Source organism: Rhinopithecus bieti, unplaced genomic scaffold, assembly GCF_001698545.2.
Source record: "Rhinopithecus bieti isolate Rb0 unplaced genomic scaffold, ASM169854v2 scaffold_9615, whole genome shotgun sequence".
Lineage (NCBI taxonomy): Eukaryota > Metazoa > Chordata > Mammalia > Primates > Cercopithecidae > Rhinopithecus > Rhinopithecus bieti.
Window position 1 is genome coordinate 50,345 of NW_016806325.1, and position 26,771 is coordinate 77,115.

A 26,771-nucleotide genomic window follows, 5' to 3' on the forward strand; every position below is an offset into this window, starting at 1 on the left:
GTAAGTGCATATGTAGATTCATAAGCCAAAATGAACTCATAATTAGAAATATAATTTTTTCTACTCTCACAAACATTATGGACCTCTGTCTACATCTCTACATCTATCTAGTTTTATAATTTATAAATTCCATTTAGTAGTCTATTATATAAGACTGTACTGTACTTTATTTAACTAGTTCCTTTTCATTGGATATGCAGGTTGTTTCAGTCATAAATGAAATTGCAGTATGTCATCTTATTATACTTTGGTCAGTTCAGTTATTTCTTTTTTCTTTTTTTCTTTTTTTTTTTTTATGAGATGGAGTCTCGCTCTGTCACCCAGGTTGGAGTGCAGTGGCGTGATCTCAGCTCACTGCAACCTCCGCCTCCTGGGTTCAAACAATTCTCCTTCCTCAGCCTCCTGAGTAGCTGGGATTACAGGCATGCACCACCACACCCGGCTGATTTTGTATTTTTAGACAGAGTGTCACCATGTTGGTCAGGCTGGTCTTAAACTCCTGACCTTGTGATCCGCCCACCTTGGCCTCCCAGAGGGCCAGGATTGTAATCCTGGCGTGAGCCATCGTGCCCAGCCAAGTTCAGTTATTTCTTATCGTTACTCGTTGACTGTAGTTCCACATGTATTCACATTTTAAATTATCTGAATACACACGGCCAGAGTATCTCCTATAGAAAGTCTTTGTGCCAGACTATAAGAGAACACTGATTTACTCACACTTTCAACACCGTTTGATATTTGCCAATATAAGTGGTGTCTTATTCTTTTAAGTTAGCATTTCTTCAATTACTAGTAAATGCAGAGAACTGCTAAATAAATTATTCGTCTAAGAAAAAATGAATTTTAGTGTCATTAGAATTAAGGGATAATGAAAACACATATCCAACTTCAGTCACACCTAAGGCACTGGGTTGTAATTGTCTTAAATGTTTATACAAGAAAAGACAGTTAAAAACTAAAGTGTTCAGTATTCAACTTAAATACTTTCATGTAAGAAATTAGAAAAAGAATATATTAAATCTGTAGAAGGAAGGAAACAATGGACATGGGCAAAAAATTCAATGGAGAGGATCAGCTACTGATAGTTTGTTCTGGGAAGAAACCAAAGTGGAAAAGTAAGATTGACAAGAGCAATAAAAAACAGGAATTAATGATACTGCAATGAAAAAAGGGTAAGTGGCTACAACAGAGACTTTAAAAGATTATTAAGACAACCATGAAGAATTGTAAGCCCAGTAAATTTTAAAATATAGAAGAAATGGAAAATTTAATTTAGCAAAATAGACTTGAAGAAAATAGACATTAATTATTTTAACACTCTTAAAATTTTAATTCAATCTAATTTAAAATTAGAAATTGTCTTTAAAACTTTATCAAACAGCAAACAGTTCCAGTTAATTTTCAGGTAATATCTGCTAACCTGTCTTCCAGAGAATTAAAAAAGAAAGAAAAAAGAAACCACCTTAAATTGTGTAATGAGTCTAGTATAATAACCTTGATGCTCAAACCAGATAAGGACAATACAAGAAAGGAAGAGTATAAGCTAATTCTACCCAATAACTAAATGAAGTATTAGCAAACCAGATTCATCAATAATCTTTTAAAAATCAAGAATTAGTTGGATTTAGGGATATAACACTGTGTATGTATAATAAGTTTAAGAGAAACAAGAGAATGATAAGACTGCAATTGAAAATAGAGGCTTTCTCTGGAGGGAAAGGTGAGGAGGATGTGATTTGGAAGAACTGCATGGGGAGGCATCAGTTGTATTGTAATGTTTACTTTTTAAGCGGAATGATGGGTACATAGAAGTTCATTGTGTTCTTTTTGCCTTTTTGTGTATCTTAAATATATGGTACTGCCATGGTTATCAGGCTTAATAGCCTTGTGAGTTTAAATGTTGCTTTCAAATGCTGTATTTTTGGTGGAGTTGCTTAAACACATTCCCCTTGGAATCTATACAACCAGTTAAAAAAAAATCATTTGTAAACCACCATGAAATATAATGAAGTATACTGTATATGCATTTTCATGAATGTTGTGTCAAAGGGCTTGTAGGAAAAAAAAGATCGTTAACTCTTTTGCATTCAGTGAAAATAGGTGGCTTTGGAAATAGTGTTCAGCCTGCTGAACAGTTTTTTTTTTTTTCTTTTCCATGCTTAGAATTAAAAGAAATAATTTGGATGTAGGTAGATGGAAAAAACTTTATACTAGTTAGGAGTTTGAAGTTGGATTCTCATAGCATCTCCAAATAATTGAACATTTACAATGTGTTAGATACGATGTTGAGCCATGGGAATATATAGACCGATAAAACAGTCTTTCACCTCAGGAAGCTTAGAATTTAGTAGGGGAAATAGGTGATTCTGATGTTTAAGTGTAGGTACCATCATAGTCATAAACAATTTGGAATATTTATTCCCTTCTGGGAATTAGTTTCCATCTTTCCTTTAGCTGTTTTGTTTTTCTTGTTTTAATTTAAACAAAGTGGTGTGTGTGTGTTTTCAAGAATAACCTAAGCCTCTGAACTACTAATATTTAGTCAGATAGACCTGTTTAACTCATCGATAAATTATGTCACTACACTTAAAAAAATACAAGGGACCTGTTAGGCAGTCAGATGCTTTGTAGAAATTGAGATTTGTCGGCCTGGTGTGGTGACTCACTCCTGTAATCCCAGCGCTTTGGGAGACCGAGACGGGTGGCTCACGAGGTCAAGAGTTCAAGAGCAACCTGGCCAAGATGGTGAAACCCTGTCTCTACTAAAAGTACAAAAATTAGCTGGGCATGGTGGAGGGCGCCTGAGGCTGAGGCAGAGAATTGCTTGAACCTGGGAGGCGGAGTTTGCAGTGAGCCAAGATTGTGTCACAGCACTCCAGCCTGGGCGACAGAACGAGACTTGGTCTCAAAAAAAAAAAAAAAAAAAAAAAAAAGAAATTGAGATTTGTCTGTTTCATTGGGCTGTCATTCTGATTATCCTATTGAAAAGGGATATAATATGTTTAGCTTTAAAAACTAAATCTTTATTAATATCCAGTTCTGTTGTCTTGTTCTGCAAGACAGATGAACTGATTGCAAGTGGGCCTTTTTTCATGCTTCGAAAAATGTGGTCTCTCATGTGGGTTGCCTCTTTTAAAAAAGTGTTGACTTTTTATATTGCATCTTTAATTGAAAACTTCTTATTAAAGCAGTCTTTTCTGAGCCTGCTTGTCAGGTTACTCATATTATAAAATAAGAATACTTAGTAACTTATGATGAACTATTCCCATGACCTTATTTTAAAATTCGAGTTGCTGAAATGCTGAAAATCATCAATTTTGAATTAATTTCAAGGCTCCTTTTTTGCATTCACACAGATTTGCTTTACCCTTTTTTTCTTGACTTAGTTTTACTTATATCATCCTTAGTGTTGTCCCCTCAGGCAGAACTCAAAAGAGTAAATTCAGAGTAGAGTAGAACTCAAAGTAGTAAATCTGAGTCCATTTTTTTTCTCCTGTTTATATAAAAACAAGTAAAATAGTAAATTTGATAGTTGATTCGCATGAGGTTTCTTCTTAAGTAGTTGCCTTGTGGTAGCTTATCCTCAAGGGATGTGCAACAGTTAGGATTAGGTTTGGCTGTGTATCACAGAAATCCAACATGAGGGAAACTGATTTTTCTCTCATCCTCATGAGGTCTAGAATTAAGAACAGGGATAATCAGGAGATTCACAGCGTCAGGGGCCCAGGCTGCTTCTATCTTGTTGTTCTACCATCCTCATCCTCATTGTCTCTTGGTGCAAAATTGGCTACTTGAACTCTAGCTCTCACATCCAGCCTCTAGACAGCAAGAATGAAAAAGGGCAGAAAGGCAAAGGAGCCCTTGCTGGCTTAGTTGGTTGCTCTAAGTAGACTTCCCAGAAGGTACATAACGATTTTATTTTACGTCTTATTGACCAGAACATATTCAGTTGGCTATACCAGTTGTTGCCAGGGAGCTTGACGTCTATAGTATTTTATTTCTGCCGCATTGTACCCAGCTCAACATCTGAGCTCTGGTCATTATGAAGGCAGGGTGGAATGGATGTTGGGGTAAGCAGCCAGGAGCCTAGCAGAAAACCTGCTGCTGTCCAAATGGCTTAGTAACTGGGCTCTATTGTAATCATGGGAAGTAGTGCTAAGAAATCCTCTGATCTGCCTGTTGATTTGAACTTACTTCATCAATACTTACTGTCATTTACTGTTACAATGTCCTAGATATATATACTAAGTACTTTTCATACATTATATAATTTTCACAACACTGCTCTGTAGTAGGCATGATCTATTCCATGTTACATATGAGAACACTGAGACACAGGTTACATAACTTGCCCAAGTTCTGATAGCTAGTAAGTGGTGAGTCAGACATTGCGCATGCTTAAGACCAATGGTAATAAACTGGCCCAGTGCCTCTGCTTTTTCATCTGTCTGCCTATATATCTATCCATCAGTTCCTGTTGTCACCCCTGCCTCACTCCTCATACATAAAAATTATTTGAGGTAGCTCAAACATGCACAAAACAGAAAACAAAAGATACACAGATTGAAGGGAATATGGGAATATAAGAGTGAAAAAATATAATGAAGTTGAAGTACAATTGATACACAGAATTGAATGCCATATGGTCCTATAGAGGTGTCAGAAGTCTTGGTCTGGTTTGCCACTGTATTCTATCAGAAAGTGAAAGGCAGAGAAACAAGACCTTCTTTATTTAGACTCTTGGCCCCTTCACTGTTTTAGTTATATATTACGAATCCTTATTATAAAGAATACTAGTTTTTTACATTGTGGCTGCAAGGAATTTTAAAGACAACTATTGTATGTTTTTACTATTTTCTGATCTTTTTGTGAGTTAAGCCAAATTGCCATTGTTTATTTTTTGACATGTGAAAACGCAAAGAGAGAATTTTTTTAGCTGGGTCATGGGTCACATACTTGGTAAAAACTGGGGCTTGTTTGTTTGTGTAAATCCTAAGAGTCTGGGCAAATATATGTTGGGAGATTCTGGTCTTGATAAAAATGGTATTATGCAAATTATTTGATAGAGCTCCTCCTGTACACCCAAGTTTGCAAACTCCTTGAGGACAAAAGACTTTGCCTTAATCATTTTTTTGCCTCCGTTATCTTCAGTCTATAGGTGTTCAGAAAGAAAATAATGAATGAATGGTTAGTAATGAGAAAATTCTGTTAGTAAATGTTATTCATATTTTTGCTACTTTAAACTTAAGTCAGTTACTCTGCTTGAAATAGAAGTATGTCATATTTTTTATAGTGCCAGCAAGTTGCATGAGATGGGTTATATGCCACTAAGGGTTAGACATTGGGACCAGAATCCAACCCTTGAACGTGGTGCGTTTGGGGAGTTGTCACTCTGTGGTACACCTGGAACATAGTGTTTGTACAGGGGAATAGCAGGGGATGAGTCTGGCAAGCTCCTGGCAAGTAAAAGTTACTTTTTAATTTAAGGAATGAAAGTTAGGCCTAGATTTTGAAGTATATGAGATGTCATGTTAGCTTTTTAAAAAGTGACATTTTTAGTGGGGAGAAGAAGGACATGATTTGGTTGGTTGGTTGGTTTGTTAATGTTTGTTTGTTTTGACCAAGTCTCATTCTGTCGCCTAGGCCGGAATGTAGTGGTGCGATCTCGGCTCACTGCAACCTCCGCCTCCCGGTTTCAAGTGATTCTCCCGCCTCAGCCTCCCTAGTTGCTGGTATTACAGACATGCACCACCATGCCCAGCTAATTTTTGTGTTTTTAGTAGAGACCAGGTTTCACTATGTTGGCCAGTCTAGTCTCAAACTCCTGACCTCAGATGATCTTAACTACCTTGGCCTCCCAAAGTGCTGGGATCACAGACGGGGGCTACTGTACTGTGCCCAGCCAGGGACATGATTTGATTCTAGTAACATCTGAAAAATAAATAATATAGATTCATTTTTTACATTTCAATTTCAAGATTATTTGTGAAAAGTGAATTAACAGAACATTTAAGTTTAATGACTTTATTTTGTTTTATTTCTCAGGATGTGATCTTCGTGGTGGAAAGCTAAATTTTAAAACCACCCCAATGGATGCAGACAGTGATGTTGCATTGGACATTCTAATTACAAATGTAGTCTGTGTTTTTAGAACAAGATGCCATTTAAACTTAAGGAAGATTGCTTTGGAAGGAGCAAATGTAATTTATAAACGTGATGTTGGAGTAAGTATCTGAGTTTTCATTATTTGTACTACATAGCCTAATTTTATAGTTCTATGAGTGATACTAAAATGTATTCATTCTACAGATAATTTATGAGCACCTTACCATGTGCTGGTTGTCCTGGATACAGAAGTGAGCCCTGTAAAGGCAGTCCCTCCTCTCATGGAGGTGCAAGCTTTTGTACATAGAGTGCTGGAACCTGAATCAGCAAAGAACTCACTGGTTACAGAGACATTTTATTGTTCTCTCAATTTATTTTAACTGAAGAAAGGGACCTTTGTATTCTCACATGTACCTATTAAAATGTAATTATATTTGAATGATGCCTTTATATATATTATAATTTTTATAGTATTTTAATTATCATATTCTTCTTTAACAAAGGTAGATGGTTTTCTTTCATAACAAACTGCTGAAAATAATATGATTTATATCTTGACCTGGACATCCTGAATTTTAGTTTTTGATAAACCTGTAATATTTTAAAGCCTGAATATTAATAAGTAATAATAAAACTTTAGTGTTTTGAGATTAACATTATAAAAGACATTGGACGTCATTATAAACCAAAGATTGATGAGATGGATATGTATTTTATACATTTATTATGAAAATTAAGAATGTATCTCAAAGCTCTGTTTAGCTTTAAAAATTAGATGCCAGGATACCTATGTAAATTGTAATTAATTCTTTTTTGTGTGTGTGTGAGACTGAGTCTCACTCTTTCACCAGGCTGGAGTGCAGTGTAGTGGCACAATCACAGCTCACTGCAACCTCTGCCTCCTGGGCTCAAGCAATTCTGCTGCCTCAGCCTCCCGAGTAGCTGGGACTACAGGTGAACGCCACCACGCCCGGCTGATTTTTGTATTTTTAGTAGAGATGGGGTTTCACCATGTTGGCCAGGATGGTCTCAATCTCTTGACCTCGTGATCCACCCACCTCAGCCTCCCAAAGTGCTGGGATTATAGGCGTGAGCCACCATGCCTGGCCGTCATTAATTCGTAGTACTAGAAACTAAGTAAAGATGAATTCAATTCAATTAAAATTTTCAGTGACCAACAAAGATTTTCAAGTTTGTCAGCAATCCCATCTTTCCTTTAGAAAAGTAATCAATATGTCTGCTCAGAAGTTTAGAGAGGAGTGTGCCTAACACTGCTTTGGTACTTCACCATGACATGTGGAAAGGAAATAGTTTTTTTAAGGAAGATTAATTGAAAAATCTGAGATGATAGATAAGCTGGTGGCGGTGAGAGACAATTAAATGTGGAATAAACTCAGTCAAGTGTTTCTCAGTCACTTGTATATGAAATTTTATGATGTATTTTAGTTCAAATTTTATCTTGATCTTTGGCAAATTTTAAGTCTGCCCAGATTTAATAGCTTTCTAGTTTGATAATATGGCATATAACAGAGAATGAAGAACACAAAATGTAACAAAAATTTTAAGCAGAAACATCTGATTCATTTATATGTTAGTGAGCATTTTTCTTACGTAGAATGGGCATCTAACAAATATTTCCATTAATGAAAAGTTGGAATGAAAATTTAAATTTGCATATTTTCTTGGCGCTTAGTCCTTGACCTATTGATACACACTCTGTAGTTATTTCATTCTAACCCATAGCTTTAAATGCCTTCCAAAGCTAATGAATTTCTAATTACATCTCCAGCTCCAACATTTTTCCTTTATTCAAGATGCCCATGTTGAACTAGAGTATGTAATAAGCATCTCAACTCTAGGATGCAATATAAAGTAGTGATGGGTACCATGAAGCAGCAGAAAGCAGAGTTAGGAATTAGAAAGCGATGAAGTGATGGGTGTTTCAGGGAAAATGGTTAGGGAGGGCCTCTCTTCAGATGGTGACATCTGGTAAGAGACCTGAATGAAATGAGATTATTGAGGGGATACTATTCCAAATGAAAGCAACAGCTACTGCAAAGCTTCTGAGGCATGAACAGATTTGGTGTGTGTGAGGAGCCGTGCAAGTTCCAGTTATGTGACTGGAGTGGAATGAGAGTTGAATTGTTTATGTACTTGGAGTACATTGATTTCAAGTATATAGAGTGAGAGATTTCTATATACCTTGTATTTTTAATTAATCAAATGTCTTTTTGGATTAATATGTTCTTTGTGTTCAGTATTGTACTTGATTTCAAAATGGGTGATTTGGAGAGCAGTTATTGCAGTCTTGGATAAGCTTGGAGAGTAGTATTTGGACATTAATATGACTATATAGAACAGAACCATAAGTGAAAAATAATGCTTATGAGGTAATCAGATTTTTTTTTCCCCCAGAAAGTATTAATGAAGCTTAGAAAACCTAGAATTACAGCTACAATTTGGTCCTCAGGAAAAATTATTTGCACTGGAGCAACAAGGTAAATGCTACTTGGGTTTTTTATTTTAATTTTTTACTTTTTCCCTCATGGAACGGACGTTTTCCTAGACTTAACAGCAAAATCATATGTAAAGTTCTTTGTGTTCCTCAGTATAAAATGTATTTCCTGTGTAACTGCTAATCTTTTTCTTTCCTTAAAACTATAGTGAAGAAGAAGCTAAATTTGGTGCCAGACGCTTAGCCCGCAGTCTGCAGAAACTAGGTTTTCAGGTAACATTTTCAAACAGTATCTAAACTATAAATATTTAAGGATTTATTTTGTAGAATTAAAATTGTAATAGACTCAAGAAATCACTATACATACTATTCTTATGATTGAACTTTTTCTAGGTTTTTTAATACTGCCCTTCCGTATGAAAATTTGTAGCAAAATTTGGCCATGTGGGTATTTGTAAAGGATCCTAGCTTTTTCCCTAATTCCTTTCCCATAAAGAGACTTGTTTCCTCACAAGTTAATTTCCTTTTCAACTCTAAGTTTTTTCACCTCTGATGTACACAAACAAAATCATTTTTGGTTATCTCAAGAATGCCAGGTCAGAGTGGTGAATAGAGAATGGCAGAGGCCCGTTGACATGGACACACCAGCTGGCAGGCTCTCACACTTGTAACGTGACTGTCACCGGCATGTCAGCCTCATCACTGTAACTTGATAGAGGTATACCTTTGAATAAAATGATTACATATTGTGGACTTGCTAGGTCACTTGCAAATGATGAATAAATGAAAGATAAAGATGAGAATGGTCCCTGAAGATGAGGGCAAGGCTGTTGGGGATTGAGACAAGTTTGTAGAAGTGGGGATAGGAAGTTATGTTTCCCTCTGATGACTCAGTCTCTCTGAAGTAGAGGGTGATAGGAAGAGACTGAATGGCTGGTGGGGAGTGGGGGTTGGTGCTTGAGGGAGGGTGGCAGTAGAGAGTCTTGAGTTGTACTGTGATTTGACAGTGCTGCCACTTTGCAGTTTCCTGGCTTTGCGCAACTGCTGTGTGCAAGGCTGAGTTGAAGGATAGTTAGCTTACCCAAAATTGTGGTTTTAGGAGGAATGTTTGAAAAGATGAGATGAAACAGTTGATGTTGGTAGGAGTGACCAAAGTTATTAAGGTTAAGAGCATTATTTTCGGCCTTGGAACTTCTTTTAGTGTAACATTAGAAGTGTTGAGACAAATCCCAGTTAGTTAAAAACAATTTTATCACTCTATCCCCAGAAAGAAAATAAACATCTAACTAATATTATCACAGAAATGTCATTTTGCCTTATTGCATATGAGAAAAACATCTGACTTTTGGAGCCCAGTGTACACTCTGTATTTACTGACTTTCTAAAGTGACATGTTTTCCATTTTTACTCTAGCAGGATGACCTGGACTTAAATTTTTTCCCTCACTATTCTCTGTCCTTTCTCAGTAGTTTTAAATATTTCACTTAAAAGTATTAAGAAATTAAACATGTGATTAGAAAGACCCATACTGTTTTAATCATGCAAATACCTCTGGTTTTATTTTTTTAATGAAGTTTTTGGGCTTTTTAAAAAATTGAATTAAAGCTTTCAATGCTACACAACTTACAGTACTAAACATACACTTAAAATGTTTTTGTTTTATCTTGTTTGCTCTTGCTTCTAAGGATTGATGGTTATTAAGGATTGCCATCATGAGCAGATTTTTTTGTTTGTTTGTTTCAAAATAAATTTATTGAGTTTTACTTCTCTCCTAAAGGTAATATTTACAGATTTTAAGGTTGTTAATGTTCTGGCAGTGTGTAACATGCCATTTGAAATCCGTTTGCCAGAATTCACAAAGAACAATAGACCTCATGCCAGGTAAGTCTTTGAAGCAATTTATCTTGATACATTACCAAATTTGAAATTACTAGTCAGGGTGTAAATATTTATATTAATTGTGGCTTCTTTCATATAGTTACGAACCTGAACTTCATCCTGCTGTGTGCTATCGGATAAAATCTCTAAGAGCTACGTTACAGATTTTTTCGACAGGAAGTATCACAGTAACAGGTATTCTATGATATTGAAACCAAACTTGTAAATTATGGATTGAATGACACAAGATGCTTATACCAAGATAGAAATAATGTCTGATTTGTTCCTTTCAGTTACTTCTGCCCTTTAAGAGGAACCAGTCTCCTGACTTTTAATACTGTAGATTTACTTTACCTACTTTTATACTATTTATGAATGTTACACATACTATTTTGTGTCTTTTCTCACTCAGCATTATCTTAGTGAGTTTCATCTATATTATGTTCTGTGTAGTGGTATATATCATTCATTCTCATTGGGCATTTGAGTAGTTTCCAGTATGGAGCTTTAAAAATATTCTGGTGGGCCGGGTGCATTGGCTCACGTCTGTAATCCTAGCACTTTGGGAGGCCGAGGCGGGCTAATCACAAGGTCATGAGATCAAGACCATCCTGGCCAACGTGGTGAAACTCTGTCTCTACTAAAAATACAAAAAACCAGCTAGGCGTGGTAGTGCACACCTGTAGTCCCAGCTACTCGGGAGGCTAAGGCAGGAGAGTCGTTTGAACCCGGCAGGCAGAGGTTGCAGTGAGCTGAGATCGCACCACTGCACTCCAGACTGGCAACAGAGTGAGACTCTGTCTCAAAAAAGAAAAAAAAAAGAAAAATTTATTTATATATATATATGTATATATATTCTGGTATATGTATCCATAGTATGATTTTTTTTTGCCGAGTTCTCGATTGGATGAAAATTCTCATGAGAAACTCATTTTATAAATTTCAGAGAAGTTTTACATAAGCAAAATATTAAATATAATTGGTACCTGTTAGGTTTATCTTGCTATATCTTTTGCATCTTTATTTGGAGAAAGGTGGTTTCAGAAAACTAGGCATTCATGTCAAAGGGTAGCATTAGCATACTGTGTGACATTTTAATGGTACTATGATTATAAATTGTGCAGAAGTATTGCTTGGGAGTCAGGCCCAACCTTAGGCAAAAAAGAATTAAAGAAAATGTCTTCAATGTCCTTGAGCTTTGTTTTTTCTTTATTCAGTCCATAGAGGAAAATAACAATTTAGTCTCTCAACAAATAAATTTTAGTTTTAACTCATCCCATGGGTTTTTCCGTCTTCCTTGGGGACTTTCTAAGCGTATTCCCAGGATCCCACCTGAATCTTAAATATGGGACGGTAGGGGACAGGTCTGTTTGTTCCCTTCTTTCTGTTCTCTGTTTCTACACTTTGGAGGCTGGATGTCTGAGCAGCCCCAAAGCCTATTGATCTATCTTTACTAAGTATATAATAAAACAATGCATATGTAAAACTCTGTAACTGAGTTACTAGATATTAAACAAAATAATAATAAACTGAAGACAACTGACGTGGTTAAGTAGTATGCATTGTTTACTTAGATCAGGAATAGCCTATGAAATGTTAGTAATATTGAATTGGTTCCCATGAGCAAAGCATAGCAGGGTGGGGGTAAAGTGAGTCAGAAAGGACCTCACCAAGGTAGGATGTGGTTAGGACCATCAGAGTGTTTACAGCGGGTGGATTTGTTAGTTTCCTGGGTCTTTCAAAAGAGGTAAGTGTGTATTAGTGAAGCCATTTTTATTCAAAATAAATTTTATGAAAATAGTTTTCATTGTCCTTTTTTATGTTTCTTTTAGCAATTTAAATGGAAGATTACATTTTTATAAAGTTGTTCAAGAATTAAAATAATGCATGGTCACCTTGTAGCCTTGTGCTTTTTTTGTTTTCTATTGACTTGTATAAGCTCTGAGGGTGAAATGACCAGATTGGTAATAAACATGTGGATACCCAGTGGTGGTAAATCTGTGGGGATTTTTAAACCATATATTTTAAAACAGCATTCTGGTTTCCCAACATTTTGGTGGCAGCTTTGTTTCACACTGCTGTGTTCCTGCATATTCCTGAGCCTCTGTTGTAGCCTAACCAGAAGCCAGATGATAGTGATTAAAAGGATAGCTATTATCTAGTCCCATTTGTTACTCCTTCCTTTCATGTACATATTATATTACAGTACTTTTTGTATTAGTCCATGATAGTTTGTATGCAGTTTTTTATATACTTTTTTTTCGGTCTGGTGCCCTAAAACAAAATGAATAACCTCATTTTGTGTTTCATATGTCCTTTAATTGCCCAGAACAAAATCTGTATTATTTTTACTTATTATGGCTATGTGTATAATTATATGTGTAGTTTTTTTTAAACAGTTAATGTGATATTCTATACTACTTGAATATTTTTAATTCTGGAAAATCAGTTTTTCCTAGTGCTCCCTTTTCCAACTCTTCTCACTCCTTCCTCCGTTGTGTTTATTACAGGGCCCAATGTAAAGGCTGTTGCTACTGCTGTGGAACAGATTTACCCATTTGTGTTTGAAAGCAGGAAAGAAATTTTATAATTCACCACTTAATTGGTTAGAATCTCTAACTGAGCAGCCTTTTAAACCTGGGCTGCACATTGGGAGCTCAAAAAGGGAAAACTGACCAACCAGTAATTGAGGAGATAGGGGCTCTTTTTTCGAATTCACGGGGCTACAGTGGTAAAGCCTCCAGTCCCTTTGGATTTTATCCAAGCGCCTTGCTGTAATTATAAAAAGGGAAGGTTTACAAAGACAGTGACATTGGGCGTCGGCTTTTACAAAAAGGGGACATGTCTATTTTATTTTCGCAGTTAATTCTCATGGTCCCCCATAAGCAGAGTCTGGTCACAGTGTGCCCGACGTACCCCTTAGGATGTTTTATTGTTGTCATTGTTATTTTTTCCAGTTTGAGCTAAGTGTTTTATTTGTGAATAGTCTTGTGACAAGTTTTTGTATGCTGAATATGGCGACCCAAAAGACAACCTGTAAGAAAGGTTATCTTTTTCAATGGAATTGTTGGCACAGAATAAAAGTTGGAAAAGGATCTCTGCTTCATATCCATTCTATACACTTTTATCCCCCATTTTCTATTTTAACAAAAATTGGTAGTTTCATACTTTTTTTAAAAATCTATGGCCAAGCTAAACTTGGCTAAAGTGTGTGTGGGGCTTCTTTTTGAAGTGTATTTTGTGTGGTGTGTGGTGTGTGTTGTTAGTAGTACTATATATATTGCGCCAACATGGTGTATAGGTATCTTTTAATGCTCTGTATACCCCAAATAACCAGAAATAGGATTCTGTTTTTTCCTTGCAAGATTTAGAAATAAAAACGTGTTATTATTAAACCTCTAGAGAGACCAGGACTAGAAAGGTTGAGAGATAAAAGGGATAATGTTTTATGTTGCTAATTTAACTATGATAGGAAAATGTTAAATAACTTTGTAAAGGTTAAGAAATTGTAGGTTTTAAGAAGAGAAACCTCCTTACCCACTAGGATGGCCATGAGAAAAGAAGGCTGTGATGGACATGGTGCCTTCATTTGGATTCTTTGTTTTTCTGGAAAAGGGACTCAACACCTGTAGTTTGTAGAGGAAAGTGATGAGCGGTTTTCTTGGACTTGTAAATCTTGTTGGGTGCCCAAAGGGCCTATACTAACGGAATTTCTCGGTTCAGGAAGTTTGGGTAACAGGTGAAGGAGTGTTTTAGACAAGAAGTGCGCGCCCCACCAACAGCTGCCGTGCGTGTGGCGCACAAGTGGTAGATTAAGTGCAAATAGCCGCATACTTGATTTGGAAAGCCGAGTGTGTGTGGGGCGAGTGAGTTGTGTCCTGCGCCCTTGCGGTTACTGTATCTTAATGAGGTGTAAAGAGTGGGACTCCATTTATCCAGTATAATGGAAGGATTGCGACTTTAAAGTTATAATAATACGCATTTATGAAACAGTGTCTCTGGCTCAGCCCCAAGGGAGCCCCTGATTGTGGTAAGTTACAGGATCCAAGCATAGGTGTGCCCTACTTCACTGGCAGGTGTAACGCCAAACAGTGGATGATACTAGAGAGTAAAGCTGAGTGGAGAGTTCCCAATTGAAGGGCTTGCCTCAGAAAGGAAGGGTGAGCGTTAATGGGAAGACAGTATTTCCAAAACACAGTGTACAAAAAACGCTGGTATTTCCCCAAAATGTTTTTCAAAGCTTTGTGGGGGAAAAGTTGTCAACACATCCTTAACCCTCATATTATACGTACATTTTCCCTTACCGGATTAATAAAATCCTTGAAACAAACCTTGCTTTAAGGCCACTTGCAGCCCTGGAAACAACACAGCTGGGCTGTACCTATTTTTTATTTTTATCGTTGTTTTCTTTCCTCAAGCCTTCGCCTTAACCCCTTGCTTCTTACTTCCAAAGTGAAGGCAAGAGGTGAACTTAGCATTTTTGATTTGCTTACGAAAAGATTTCATGGAGATTTTAGATTTTAATTTTGTTCCTTAAAAAAAAAAAAGAGTGTTTATTTCCATGTAACGTTTCAGCGTAGGATTAAATATGGAGAATAAAATTACATGAAAGAGTTACAAACTCACTGTCTTAAAGATCTGACATTTTCATTTAGTTTTAATTAACAGTAATAAGTCACCTCCTGTTTTGCAATGTGCACCAAAAAAAGAAATGTAGAATAGGGGGAAAACATGCTTATATAGCCAAGGTACAGATCCAGATGATACAACCTTTTCAGTATTTGCATGACTTGAAAACTGGGCAGATCAATAGCTAAACGAAGTGCTTTATCTGAAGGGAGAGGGTAAAGACGGTGACCGGGTCTGTTTTCAGGGCTGCTGAGTTGAGCCTCACCTAGCAGTGTCCTTGGGTAATTCGCTAACCTTAACAAAGATGGGAAGAAGTGAGTGCTCTAATGTCTTCTGCTGGCTCTCCATAAGTACTGTAAATTTTTTTTTTATAAATAAAAACTGTGAATATATATGTATAAGTTGTAAATATTTCCCCTTTTATTTTGAAAATCAAAAAGCTTGATGTGGTGTGGGGCAATGAACATTGGATACAAATTTGGAGACAAAATTGTTTAGTTACAGACTCAGGATATTAAAATAAAAATGCAAAAGAATACTCAAGATACTGAAGTCGAGGTCACTAGTAATAAACCGGCTAGGTTGATACAGTTTCCTGCCCATTTATAATGAATGGCTAAACCAAAAAATACCTAAAGTATATATAGTGTTTGAACTATAAACACGGAAGGAAACGTGGGGCAGAATACACTTCCCTTCTCTTTCCAAAAACAAACAACAATGCTTGCTCTGACTTGCATATGAAATACACTGTGATAGAATTGAGATCTCAAATCTCCTTTCCTTTTAGCTTCCCCTGCAATTTTAATACAGATAATACACTGCAGATCCAGGCCTTTTAGTCAGTCTCCTGAGTCTCTGATCTTATAGTTTTACTACTTACATAGGTTTATAGTCTCTCCACGTTGTTATAAAGGAATGTAGTAGATCATGTCGCCTTATATGACATTGGGACAGTTTATTAGGAACCAATGGGAAAATTCCAAGCTAAACAAAAAGATGCTGGCTCTTAGGATTCTCTTTTCTTTAGGTTAATCATATTTTAAAATTCTTTTTCAAGTTAGGTTGTTCGTGCTCTTACGTTTTTTCTGTGTCTTCCATCACTTACAGTATTAGTAATTTAATATGTTACTTGGTTCAAGATTTGATTGTGGATTTTCTATCATCATACCCAAATTTTATTAGTGAGACCTCTTACCAAGTCTTTAAAATCAACTGGAGAAGTAGAGAACAGTTCATCGTTGTGTGGGTGAAACCCACATTGCTTGTACAGGCTGCCATCATAGAGTCTTGAACATATGAGGGAATTGTCCTGATGTCTGAATGTCATTTATTGTGTCTTCGGTCACTGAAAGTCATCATCGAGTGTAGCCTGTGTGCCATAACCTGAGGTAGTGATATTCCTGAGGAGTGTGAAGAATTGCAGGACACTGTGGATTACTATACATTGTCATGAAAGCCTTCCAAGGAGGCAGCTTTTCTAGGCTTGATTTAATAACTTCAACCTAATTGCTTAGAGATTTGGATAAATAACCTAATGGCCTGACTCCTTTTCTAATGTTTTACTTACAGCTACTTCTAAATAAATATGGTCCCAGGATTTTAAAATTGTCTTTCCTATGCACTTTTTTAAAATGGAAAAAAAATGCTCATTTTTCTCAACTGTTGCAGAATTATTTTAATATTTCACAATATTAACATGAAATTCATAAAAGGATATTTTGCATTAAATTGTAGTTTATAGTTCATAAAATAAGCTCTATAATCTTTATACTTGTTGAATGTAACTAGGAATTACCACTAAAATCCTAGCCAGGACCCTCTCCTAATCTAGATGGAATACGTGGGCAGTTGTCCACACACTGTGTGTTCTGGTTCTTTTCTGCGTAAGACCCAGTGCAAGCAGTGTCTTGGTAGGCAAAACCTGTACCCTTATGTCCAGACCACTTGTGTATCTGAATAATAAAGCTGTGACTGGCCTCCGTACATACATAGCTTAAGGCAGAGGTTGATGTCTTCACTAGGACATAGTCTATTCAAAGGCTGCTCTGTGAAGGTAGAAGGTATGAAACCAGCCAGTAACTTTTTTTTTAACCTGATATCCTGCTCAGAATAAGAAAGAGATCACTTAGGACCTTGTACCTCATCTACCTTTTGAGGTTCCTTTTGGGGAAGAGGGGATTGAAGGCTGTCTTTACCATTTCAGTGTTTCTTCAAAACCAGTTCCATGACACAGAAAAGAAAGCACAGGAGTCGCAACTATGCACTGGTCCAAAGACACCCTCCTAAGTGTTCTGGCACTATCCACGTTCAGAAGGTGTTGAGACCATTAGTTCTCTGGAGAAAGCTGCCTGGATTGGCCCCTACCACACAGCTTGTTACACTCCAAGAGCTGCTCCTGGGGTTTTCTTTTTTGAGGCTGTCTTGGCACTAATTCTTCTTGGTGATGACTCATAAAACAAATGTTGTTTTTCACATAGTTCCTGAAAGAAAAAGAGGCACTAATGAAAATGTCATTCTTAGTTTACAGTACATACAAAAAAAAAAAAAAACAGTGTAGGCTATTATTTTTTAAACCATCCTGGGGCTTTAATGTTTTAGCTATGCAAAATAAATACATATTTTTATTAGGAAGCCTGCTGCATCATGAAATTCAGTATGCCACAGACTTTGGTCAGTCTCATGCAAGGGGTAACCGTGTCTTCTCAGAACACAATCCCAGCAGTCAGCTCTGTGGGGAAGGATTCCAAGGATAGTATTACATACAGAGAACCAGTGGAGGTTTCATCCCAGACCTTATTTTTTTCCATTTCTCAAACTCCAGCAATGTGCCTATATTTATATCTCTTCTGTCTTCTACGTCATCCCTCACTCCTGCATTAACAAATTTTTCTACAGGATTCTTTCCATCAGCACAAAAAGATGCTATCGTATTTTACCTTTATTAAAAATGAAGAGCTGCCTTTGAACCTCCCTTTTCAAATACCTTTTTCTGTAATTTAACCAATGATTTGAGTGGCCACGGTATGTAGTTGGTATGGGTTGAGTAGATAAAGACTCCAGTTTTCAAGGAGCTTACTTAGATTTTAGAGGGGAGACAAGCATATAATTTGAAGTAGTAAAAGTGCTAATGAGAAATAAACGGGGAAGGAGAAAAAAGGATTTCATTGGGTGGGAGAGGACAGACTGTTACACAGGTGGCATCTCTCTAAAGCAGTGATGATCAGAAAATGGAATGAAGTTAGGGAGGGAACCCTGCAAAGACTCCCAGAGACCTGAGAAGTGGGGGCAGGGAAACAAGTTGGTATCTGGAGGGAATCTGAGGAAGGTGTTTTTTCGGGATGGGAAATACTGCAGCTTTGTGAGTGTGTGCATGATGATAATCCCATAGGAGGGGGAAATGGATGCAGTCAGTGTACAAATGGAAGCATTGACCTTTGCAACAAGGCAGAATGTGTGGGCATAGATGTAAGCAGGTTAGTAGATCTTGTGGCAGGAGGATGAGGTGGTCTCAATTTACTTTCTCAGTGAACTAAAAAGCAATATAATTAGAGTGAAGAAGTGGGAGGGGGTGCTGGAGGCTTGGGAAAAGTATTGGTGTGAAGTAATCGTCTTTGAAAGTAGGAACATCAATTCACCAGGGAAATGTGGTATATTGCACGATATTCCTCAAGAACTACTTGAGATTGATGTTCGTAAGTTTAAAACAAGGCTGATCAGCATAGTTATGTGTTTGATTCAGCCAGGTTTAGCTCCTTGAATGCAGGGATAAAATGAACTAAGAGTTGACTTGGTCAGAGTTAGGGTTTGCCTGAGTGATGGAAGGAGAGAGAAGAGGGGAAAGGGAGAAGGTGAAATGCAAAGAAGTGGCCTGGGTGGTGGGCCATGGAAAGTAGGAAGCAGGGTAAGGAAGGAAGGGAGAGCGTGAGCCTCCAGGTTGTGGTGGGGCTGAAGACTTGTTAAAGTGCCAGTACTTGAGGAAGTGGGCTGGAGAGATGAGTGGTTAGAGGGTGAGTTTAATGCTTGTGAATGAAGCAGTGATTGGAAATGAGTCTAGGGCATGACCATTCTGCTTTTCTGCTCCCCTTCACAGCAAAACTGATGCAAGGAGTGGACTGTAGCTTCTTCACTTCACTTCCATTTTGTCCTCCAACCGTATCAGTCGGCGTCTGTCCTCTCATTCCACTGAGCCTGAGTCTGTCAAGCCTATGATTACCTCTGTCTTTGTGGCTGGTCTCTCCAGTCCCACCTTTCTACAACACTCCTGGCTTTCCTCCAGCCTCACTGCTGGCTTCTTTTCAGTCTCTTTTAACACTCTCTTCTTTGCTCGGTCTCTAAGGTTGGCACAAAACTGGGCCTAGTCCCTTCTCTCTCTCTTCTCTGACGAGATAAGCTTATCTGGCTTCATGACTTAAATACCACTTAGCTGATGGCCACTCATATTTGACTCTCTAACCCCTAGAGTCTCCAAATTTCAGACTTATATATCCAAGTGCCTACTACTAATGTGTCTATTTGATGTCTAATGGACATCTCACAATATCTCCAAATCCGAGCTCTATTTTCTCCCGAACCCTGAAACCTAGTCGTCTCTTGGGCTTCCCCATCTCACCACCTGTCCAGTTTCTCAAGTTAAAACTTGCAGTGTCATCTTGACTGCTTCATTGCCTTACTCCTATATCCATTTCGTTCACATTTTTTCATCTATTCAATGCTGAGCTTTGATTATATGCCAAGGAATTGTTCCGAGTGTTGGGAAACAACAGTGAACAAAATATACAAAATTCCCTGGCTTCATGGAATTTAAATATAGCAGGAAGAGATAGACAGTAGACCAAGTAAAATATAGTGTTTCTGCTTTGGTTAAAACTGAAGGATTGGAAAGTGGGTGCAGAGTTGGATACACAACTGGTATTTGAAATAGAGGGACAGGAAAAGTCTGAGGGAGGTGAAGCAGCCAGACAGGTGGATATCTAGGGGAAGATAATTTGAGGCAGAGGAAACAAGTGCCAAGATCCAGAGCCTTGAGCATTCCTGATGTGTCTGGGATGCAGCCTTTGGCCTGTGTGGCTGTGAGAGGAGAAGGGCAGATTAGCAGGCTGTGCAGGGCTAGAAGGGCATTGGAAGGCTTCTGCTCTTGCTGGAGAGCCACTGGAGGATTGGAGAAAAAGAATACCTTGATTGCATTTTAAGGGGTCATTCTGGCCACTATGTAGAGAACTGATGGGAGGGGACAAAGGCAGAAATGAGAACGAATAAGTGGGTATTGCAGTAATTCAGGATGGAGATCATGGTGACTCAGACCAGGGCAGCCGTGAAGGTGTTCAGGCTCTGGATATATTTTGAAATAAGAGCCAACACAACTTCCTGATGGACTGAACGTGGAGTATGAGACAAAGAGTCAGGAAAGACTCCAAAGTTTGTGGCCAGAGCAAGTAGTAGGATAACATTGACATCCACTGAGGTGGGTAAGGCTGTGAGTAGAATAGGTTTGAGGATATCACAGGTTCAATTTAGGACATGCGAGGTATTAGGTATCTGTTAGGCATTTGGAAAGACATGTAGAGTAAGCAGTTGAATAAACAAGCCTTGAATTCTGGAGAGAGAGCTAGAGACATAAATTTCAGACCCTGGCATATTAATGAGATACAAACTGTCATTGACTGAGATCAACTAGCCAGTGAGGGTGACAGAGAAGCGGTCAGGGGACTAAGCCCCAGGGCACACCAACTTTAAGAGAGGAAGCAGACGAAGAGAGACCCATAGGTAAGAGACAACAGGGGACGGGTCCCAGAAGGCTGTGAGGCAACCATTTCAGGAAGGAGGACTATCCCCAGGCAAACACACCATCTCCAGTCAAATGCTGGGGATAGTCTAAGATGAGGAGTGAGAATTGACCACAGAGTTAACCAACATGGAGGTAATTGGAACATTAAAAAGTAATTTCAGGAGCGGGATGGCCATAACAAGTCTCATTGGAGCAGGTTCTTCAGAATGGGAAGAGCAGAAGCACAAGTGATGACAGTGAATACAGACGATGCATTAGAAAAACTTGGCTATACATAGTACCCAAGAAATAGGGCAAAAGCTGGAGAGAAAATGGCACCAAAAGACGTTTAAAAAAAAAAAGATGGAGAAAGAATCACAGCAGGTTTCCGTGCTGATGAGGAGTAGGTAAAGATGCAGGTGATGCAGCAGTGAGCCGGGACAATTGCTGGAGAATGTGCCAGAGAAGGGAGAGAGGAGAGAGGGGGTGAAGGGGCCTCTCATAGGAAGGACTGCATTCCTACATAGGCCCTGGAGGAATGGTCGTGTATGTGGAAGGTGGTGGAAGTTTCCACCTGATTATGTCCATTTTCTCAGGGAAGTCAGAAGCAAGGCCATCAGTGAGGAATGAGGATGTGAGGAGGTTTCCGGAAAGAAAGTGATCTGGAGCGTTTGTCTAGGAGAGAAGCAGAGTTAATAGACTAGGGATATGTGTGCTTGCCACATGTGATTGAAGGCCACTTAAGGTCCATGGCGTGATGGAAAAAGAGACCCAGCACTACAATTGCATGCTTTCTCAGCCTGCTTCAGCTGGATGGCTGCAGACACTCACTATGGCACACTTTTAAACTGTAAGTCAGATCATGTCACTGCCCTGCTTAAAATCCTTCAGTAGCTTCCACTGCAATTAGAATGAAACCCAGCTCTTCACTCAGCCTGCAAAGCCCTGCACGCTAGTCTCTACCTACTTCCTAACTCGTCAAAGATTACAGCCTTCTTTCCATTTCTGGAACAAGTCAAGTGTGTTTCTGACTTAGCCTTTGCACTAGCTGTTTTTTCTGCCTGGATTTTCTCCCCTATCTTTCAAGGTTGGCTTTTTATTACCCAGGTTTTATCTTAAATGGTACATCTCAGAATAACCTTCTCTGATCTGCCCAATTGAAAGTAGCCCTTTAGTCACTTACTGTCTAATCAGCATACTGGAAATCTCATGGTGATTGTACTCGCTGACAATGTTATTGTAGAACCTAGATCAGTGCCTGGCACATAGTAGATGCTCAATAAATATTTATTGAATAAATGAATTGGGCAGATGCATGAATAAAGAAATGGCCACATCAAATTAACTGCTAAAAAGTGAAAAATAAGTTTGCCTCATAACTGAAATATTTAAAAATATTAACTTGTTTTCTTTCTCCATTTGTGCCCACTTAAGCTGGGGGAAAAGTAAATCACGCTGAAACAGCAAATATGGCAAACATCACATCCCATTTTGAGTTTGCAGCTTGCAAGGCAGAAGTTCAAAATAAAATCTTTTTAAATTACATTATTGCAGAAATCCTTTCTGACCTCTCAGCTGAGTCACTGTTTATTTTATAAGAAACTTAACATCCTTGGAAGAATATTTGTTTTTTCAGCTTTTTAGAAATAGGGGTAGAAGAACCCAACTCCAAATATAGAGGAAAATACTAGGCAATCTGTAGTATCATGGTTGAAGTTAATTTGATATTGTAGTTTACTTTCTTAGAAATAGACTTTGTGATTTCTACATCAGGACTATTACCTTGGTGACAAAAGTTGATTCATTGTTTTATTCTAAATTCATGAAGACTCTCTTAACTCAGCAGTGTCCTTCCTCATTCTTCAAGTTCACCTCAGCTTCTGTGCACAAGCAGTTTCCATGGGCTTTCTAATTTAATAACTTACTGTATTTTTTTTGTCTCTGACATTTCTCTCTCGGAAACTTGTTTAACGTATATCATTCATAGATACTTTGGTCAATGTACATAAGACAGGCTGCTCACATTGTCATTTTAAAAGCTTTTCTCAACCTGTTGGTTCGGCTCAGAAAAGCCTCTGGCTCACTAATATTACATGAATAGAAGTTAACCGGGAGCCCAAGGCGGGCAGATCACGAGGTCAGGAGATTGAGACCATTCTGGCTAATACAGTGAAACCCCGTCTCTACTAAAAATACAAAAAAATTAGCCAGACGTGGCGGCGGGTGCCTGTAGTCCCATCTACTTGGGAGGCTGAGGCAGAAGAATGGTGGTGTGAAGCCAGGAGGCAGAGCTTACCATGAGCTGAGATCATGCCACTGCACTCCAGACTGGGCAACAGAGCAAGACTCCATCTCAAAAAAAAAAAAAAAGGCCGGGCGCAGTGGCTCACGCCTGTAATCCCAACACTTTGGGAGGCCGAGGCGGGCGGATCACGAGGTCGCGGATCACGAGGTCAGGAGATCAAGACCACCCTGGCTAACATGATGAAGCCCCATCTCTACTAAAAATACAAAAGATTAGCCGGGCGTGGTGGTGGGCGCCTGTAATCCCAGCTACTCGGGAGGCTGAGGCAGGAGAATGGCCTGAACCCGGGAGGCAGAGCTTGCAGTGAGCCAAGACTGCACCACTGCACTCCAGCNAAAAATTAGCCAGACGTGGCGGCGGGTGCCTGTAGTCCCATCTACTTGGGAGGCTGAGGCAGAAGAATGGTGGTGTGAAGCCAGGAGGCAGAGCTTACCATGAGCTGAGATCATGCCACTGCACTCCAGACTGGGCAACAGAGCAAGACTCCATCTCAAAAAAAAAAAAAAAGGCCGGGCGCAGTGGCTCACGCCTGTAATCCCAACACTTTGGGAGGCCGAGGCGGGCGGATCACGAGGTCGCGGATCACGAGGTCAGGAGATCAAGACCACCCTGGCTAACATGATGAAGCCCCATCTCTACTAAAATACAAAAGATTAGCCGGGCGTGGTGGTGGGCGCCTGTAATCCCAGCTACTCGGGAGGCTGAGGCAGGAGAATGGCCTGAACCCGGGAGGCAGAGCTTGCAGTGAGCCAAGACTGCACCACTGCACTCCAGCCTGGGCGACAGAGCGAGACTCCGCCCCCCGCCCCCCCAAAAAAAGAAGTTAACCTACCATTTGATGCAGCAATCTCATTACTGAGTATATACCCAAAGGAAAATGAATCGTTTTACCAAAAAGACACATGAACCCGTACGTTCATCGCATCACTATTCATGATAGCAAACGTGGAATCAACCCAGGTGTCCATGAGCAGTGGATTGGATAAAGAAAATGTGATATATATACACCATGGAATACTGCACAGCCATCAAAAAGAACCAAATCATTTATAGCAACATGGATGCAGCTGGAGGCCATTTTCTTAAGTGAACTAATGCAGAAACAGAAAAGCAAGTACTGTGTGTTCTCACTTATAAGTGGGAGCTAAACATTGGGTACTCATGGACATAAAGAGGCAAAAATAGACACAGACGACTGGAGAGGAGAGCGATGGAGGTGGGCAAGGGCTAAACAACTCCCTGTTGGGTACTATGCTCACTACCTGGGTGACAGATTCATTCATACTCCAAAGCTCAGCATCATGCAGTAAACCTTTGTAACAAACCTGCACATGTACCCCCTGATTCTAAAATAAATGTTGAAAAAAAAATTCTAAGAGCACCTTTTCCTTTTTGTCCTCAGTACTGGGCTTCCTCATGGTTTATAGCTAGTAGGTGTTACTACTGCTGTAATGACTTTAAAATGTAAAATTGTTTTGCCATCTCATCTTTCTTAATTGCCTGTATTTTTGTTCTTCATTACAAACCTTGCAGTTCTCCTATAGTCTGTTTAGAGGTCAACATACCTTTGACTTTTGGTCCTCTCCTAATTTGCAATTTATAACGTTCTTGGAGAGGGTCTGAATTTAAATTTGAGTAATTGCATGACTCAAAAGTAACAGAAATGTGATTCTTTCAAAAATATTTCATAAGTCAGAATTTTAATAATTTAGACAGATTCTTTCCCCACCCCAAATTCTGAATTAATAAGTTCTGTTGGGTTTTAGATACCCACATCATATGTTCTTAAGGAATATCTTATTCTGGAAGCCTACTAGAAAGAAAGCTTAGATTTTCTTAAGTTCTGTCATTGAATTTTCATTTGGTTTGCAATTTGATACATTCTGACAACTTTATGTGAAAAAAGGGATTTGAAAGTCCTTAATCTTAAATGCAGAACATTCTGCTTTCAAGTTAGACTTTTTTAAGAGAGTACAGTGGGTTGTGATAGTAAAGGAGGCCTATATAGTTTCATTCAATTAATTAATTGTTACTTTCTCTCTGCCTCAATTGTTTAGTTATTTTTCTTCACAAGAATTCACAAAATTTTACTCTTATTTTTCTGTGTTCTTTTGAGACAGGGTCTCACTCTGTCACCCAGGCTAGAGTGCAGTGGCACGATCACAGCTCACTGCAGCCTCAACTTCCCAGGTTCAAATGATCCTTCTACCTCAGCTTCCAGAGTAGCTGGGACTACAGGCACAAGCCACCATGCCCAGCTAATATTTTGTGGTTTTGATAGAGATGGGGTTTTGCCATGTTGTCAGGCTGGTCTCGAACTCCTGGGTTCAAGTGATCTGCCTGCCTTCACCTCCCAGAGTGCTGGGATTACAGGTATGAGCCAGTACACCCGGCCACAAAATGTTTACAGGAATTTTGCTCCCTGAGTTAGTAGATGAGTAGTTCAAAGGTGCATATACACAAAGTGGATTTACCACGAAGCCAATAAAACAAGTTATAAAATTGAACAGTGGATACTTTTTAATCATCTACCAGAAATCAATATTAAGCTAGGTAGGCTTTGTAGGAGTTACATAAGAAAGATAATGGACAGAGCATTCCTGGAAACTAAAACTTTATTAATTAACAAGGTGAAACCACAAGAGTTCTAGCCAACACAGTATAGAAGAAAAGAGGGCGAGAAGATATTGAAAATCTAGGACAAAGGATTACTCTCCAGGGCTAGAGCTACTCAGGACTTCGAGGATGAGTACTTGAGTTGAGTCTAAAAGCATAAGGATGTAGAGCTGAATCTTCAAAGCTGGATAAAACGTAGAAACAGAAGGAGAAATCAGGAGATTAGAGTCGTGAGCTAGGAGGCCATCCAGGAAAGAAGATGGTTTCACATAGCTAAAAGAACTTCAAGAAAGAGTAGGTGTGGTAGATTAAATGTGGTCAGAAATTCTTCGCCCTTCATCTCATCAAGAGGTTAGGTCTCTTTCTTCACCCCTTGTATCCGGGCTGGCCTCAGGACTTGTGCTGACAATAGAAAGTAGTCAAAGTGATGTGTGTATTCCTGATGTAAACCTCAGAGAGACTTGCAGCTTCTTTCTGCCCTCACTACCTTGAAAAGCTACCCTGAGTTTGACATGTGAGGAAGCCACTTTGCCTCCTCAAGGATGAGAAGCCACTGGGGAGAACTGAAGCTCCCCATTGACAGCTGGCACCTACTGCCACCTATTTGGTCAACTCCCGTGTGATTGTGGGCCCTCCTGCCCAGGGAGACATGTGAGTGAGCCCACGCAAAACAGGCAGAGGCACCACCCAGCCAAACCAAAGAATCACTGGAAATGGTCCATTGTTTTCAGCTGCTACATTTGGGATGCTTTTGTTATGCAGCAATGGACAATTGATGTGAAACAGGCATAAGGAAGGATGAGAAATGAAGGAAGATCAATAGATTTGGAAGTCATCAATGTCCTGGCATCTCAGTTATGGAAAAAAACCTGAATCCATGAGGAATGTTGCCAGTTTACAGGTGGATACATTGAGTTTAATTAAAATCTGAGGCCACTGATGCTTTATATCATATTTGTAATTGATAGCCATTATTCAGAGTCTAATGCACACCAAGAAATCCAATCATTTTGACC

The 26,771-nt window shown here is 38.8% G+C and overlaps 2 protein-coding genes across 5 annotated transcripts in view; one reads left to right on the forward strand and one right to left on the reverse strand.

Annotated features, from left to right (window-relative positions):
- TBPL1 (TATA-box binding protein like 1) overlaps nucleotides 1-13,298 on the forward strand; it is a 37,244-nt gene extending 23,946 nt beyond the window's left edge. The window contains exons 2-7 of one of the 2 annotated variants that reach the window (XM_017875463.1): nucleotides 6,046-6,224; nucleotides 8,521-8,603; nucleotides 8,770-8,833; nucleotides 10,338-10,441; nucleotides 10,539-10,633; nucleotides 12,949-13,251. In XM_017875463.1, coding sequence (XP_017730952.1) covers nucleotides 6,090-6,224; nucleotides 8,521-8,603; nucleotides 8,770-8,833; nucleotides 10,338-10,441; nucleotides 10,539-10,633; nucleotides 12,949-13,028 — 561 coding nt within the window. In that variant the 5' untranslated portion in view covers nucleotides 6,046-6,089 and the 3' untranslated portion in view covers nucleotides 13,029-13,251. Of the gene's footprint in view, nucleotides 1-6,045; nucleotides 6,225-8,520; nucleotides 8,604-8,769; nucleotides 8,834-10,337; nucleotides 10,442-10,538; nucleotides 10,634-12,948 lie in introns of both variants that reach the window. The other variant, XM_017875462.1, reaches the window with a different exon arrangement.
- Nucleotides 13,299-14,977: 1,679 nt separating this feature from the next.
- Nucleotides 14,978-26,771, reverse strand: part of SLC2A12 (solute carrier family 2 member 12) — a 64,913-nt gene continuing 53,119 nt past the window's right edge. For 2 of the 3 annotated variants that reach the window (XM_017875466.1, XM_017875464.1), the window contains one exon: nucleotides 14,978-17,550. In XM_017875466.1, coding sequence (XP_017730955.1) covers nucleotides 17,397-17,550 — 154 coding nt within the window. In that variant the 3' untranslated portion in view covers nucleotides 14,978-17,396. Of the gene's footprint in view, nucleotides 17,551-26,046; nucleotides 26,158-26,771 lie in introns of those variants that run through there. The other variant, XM_017875465.1, reaches the window with a different exon arrangement.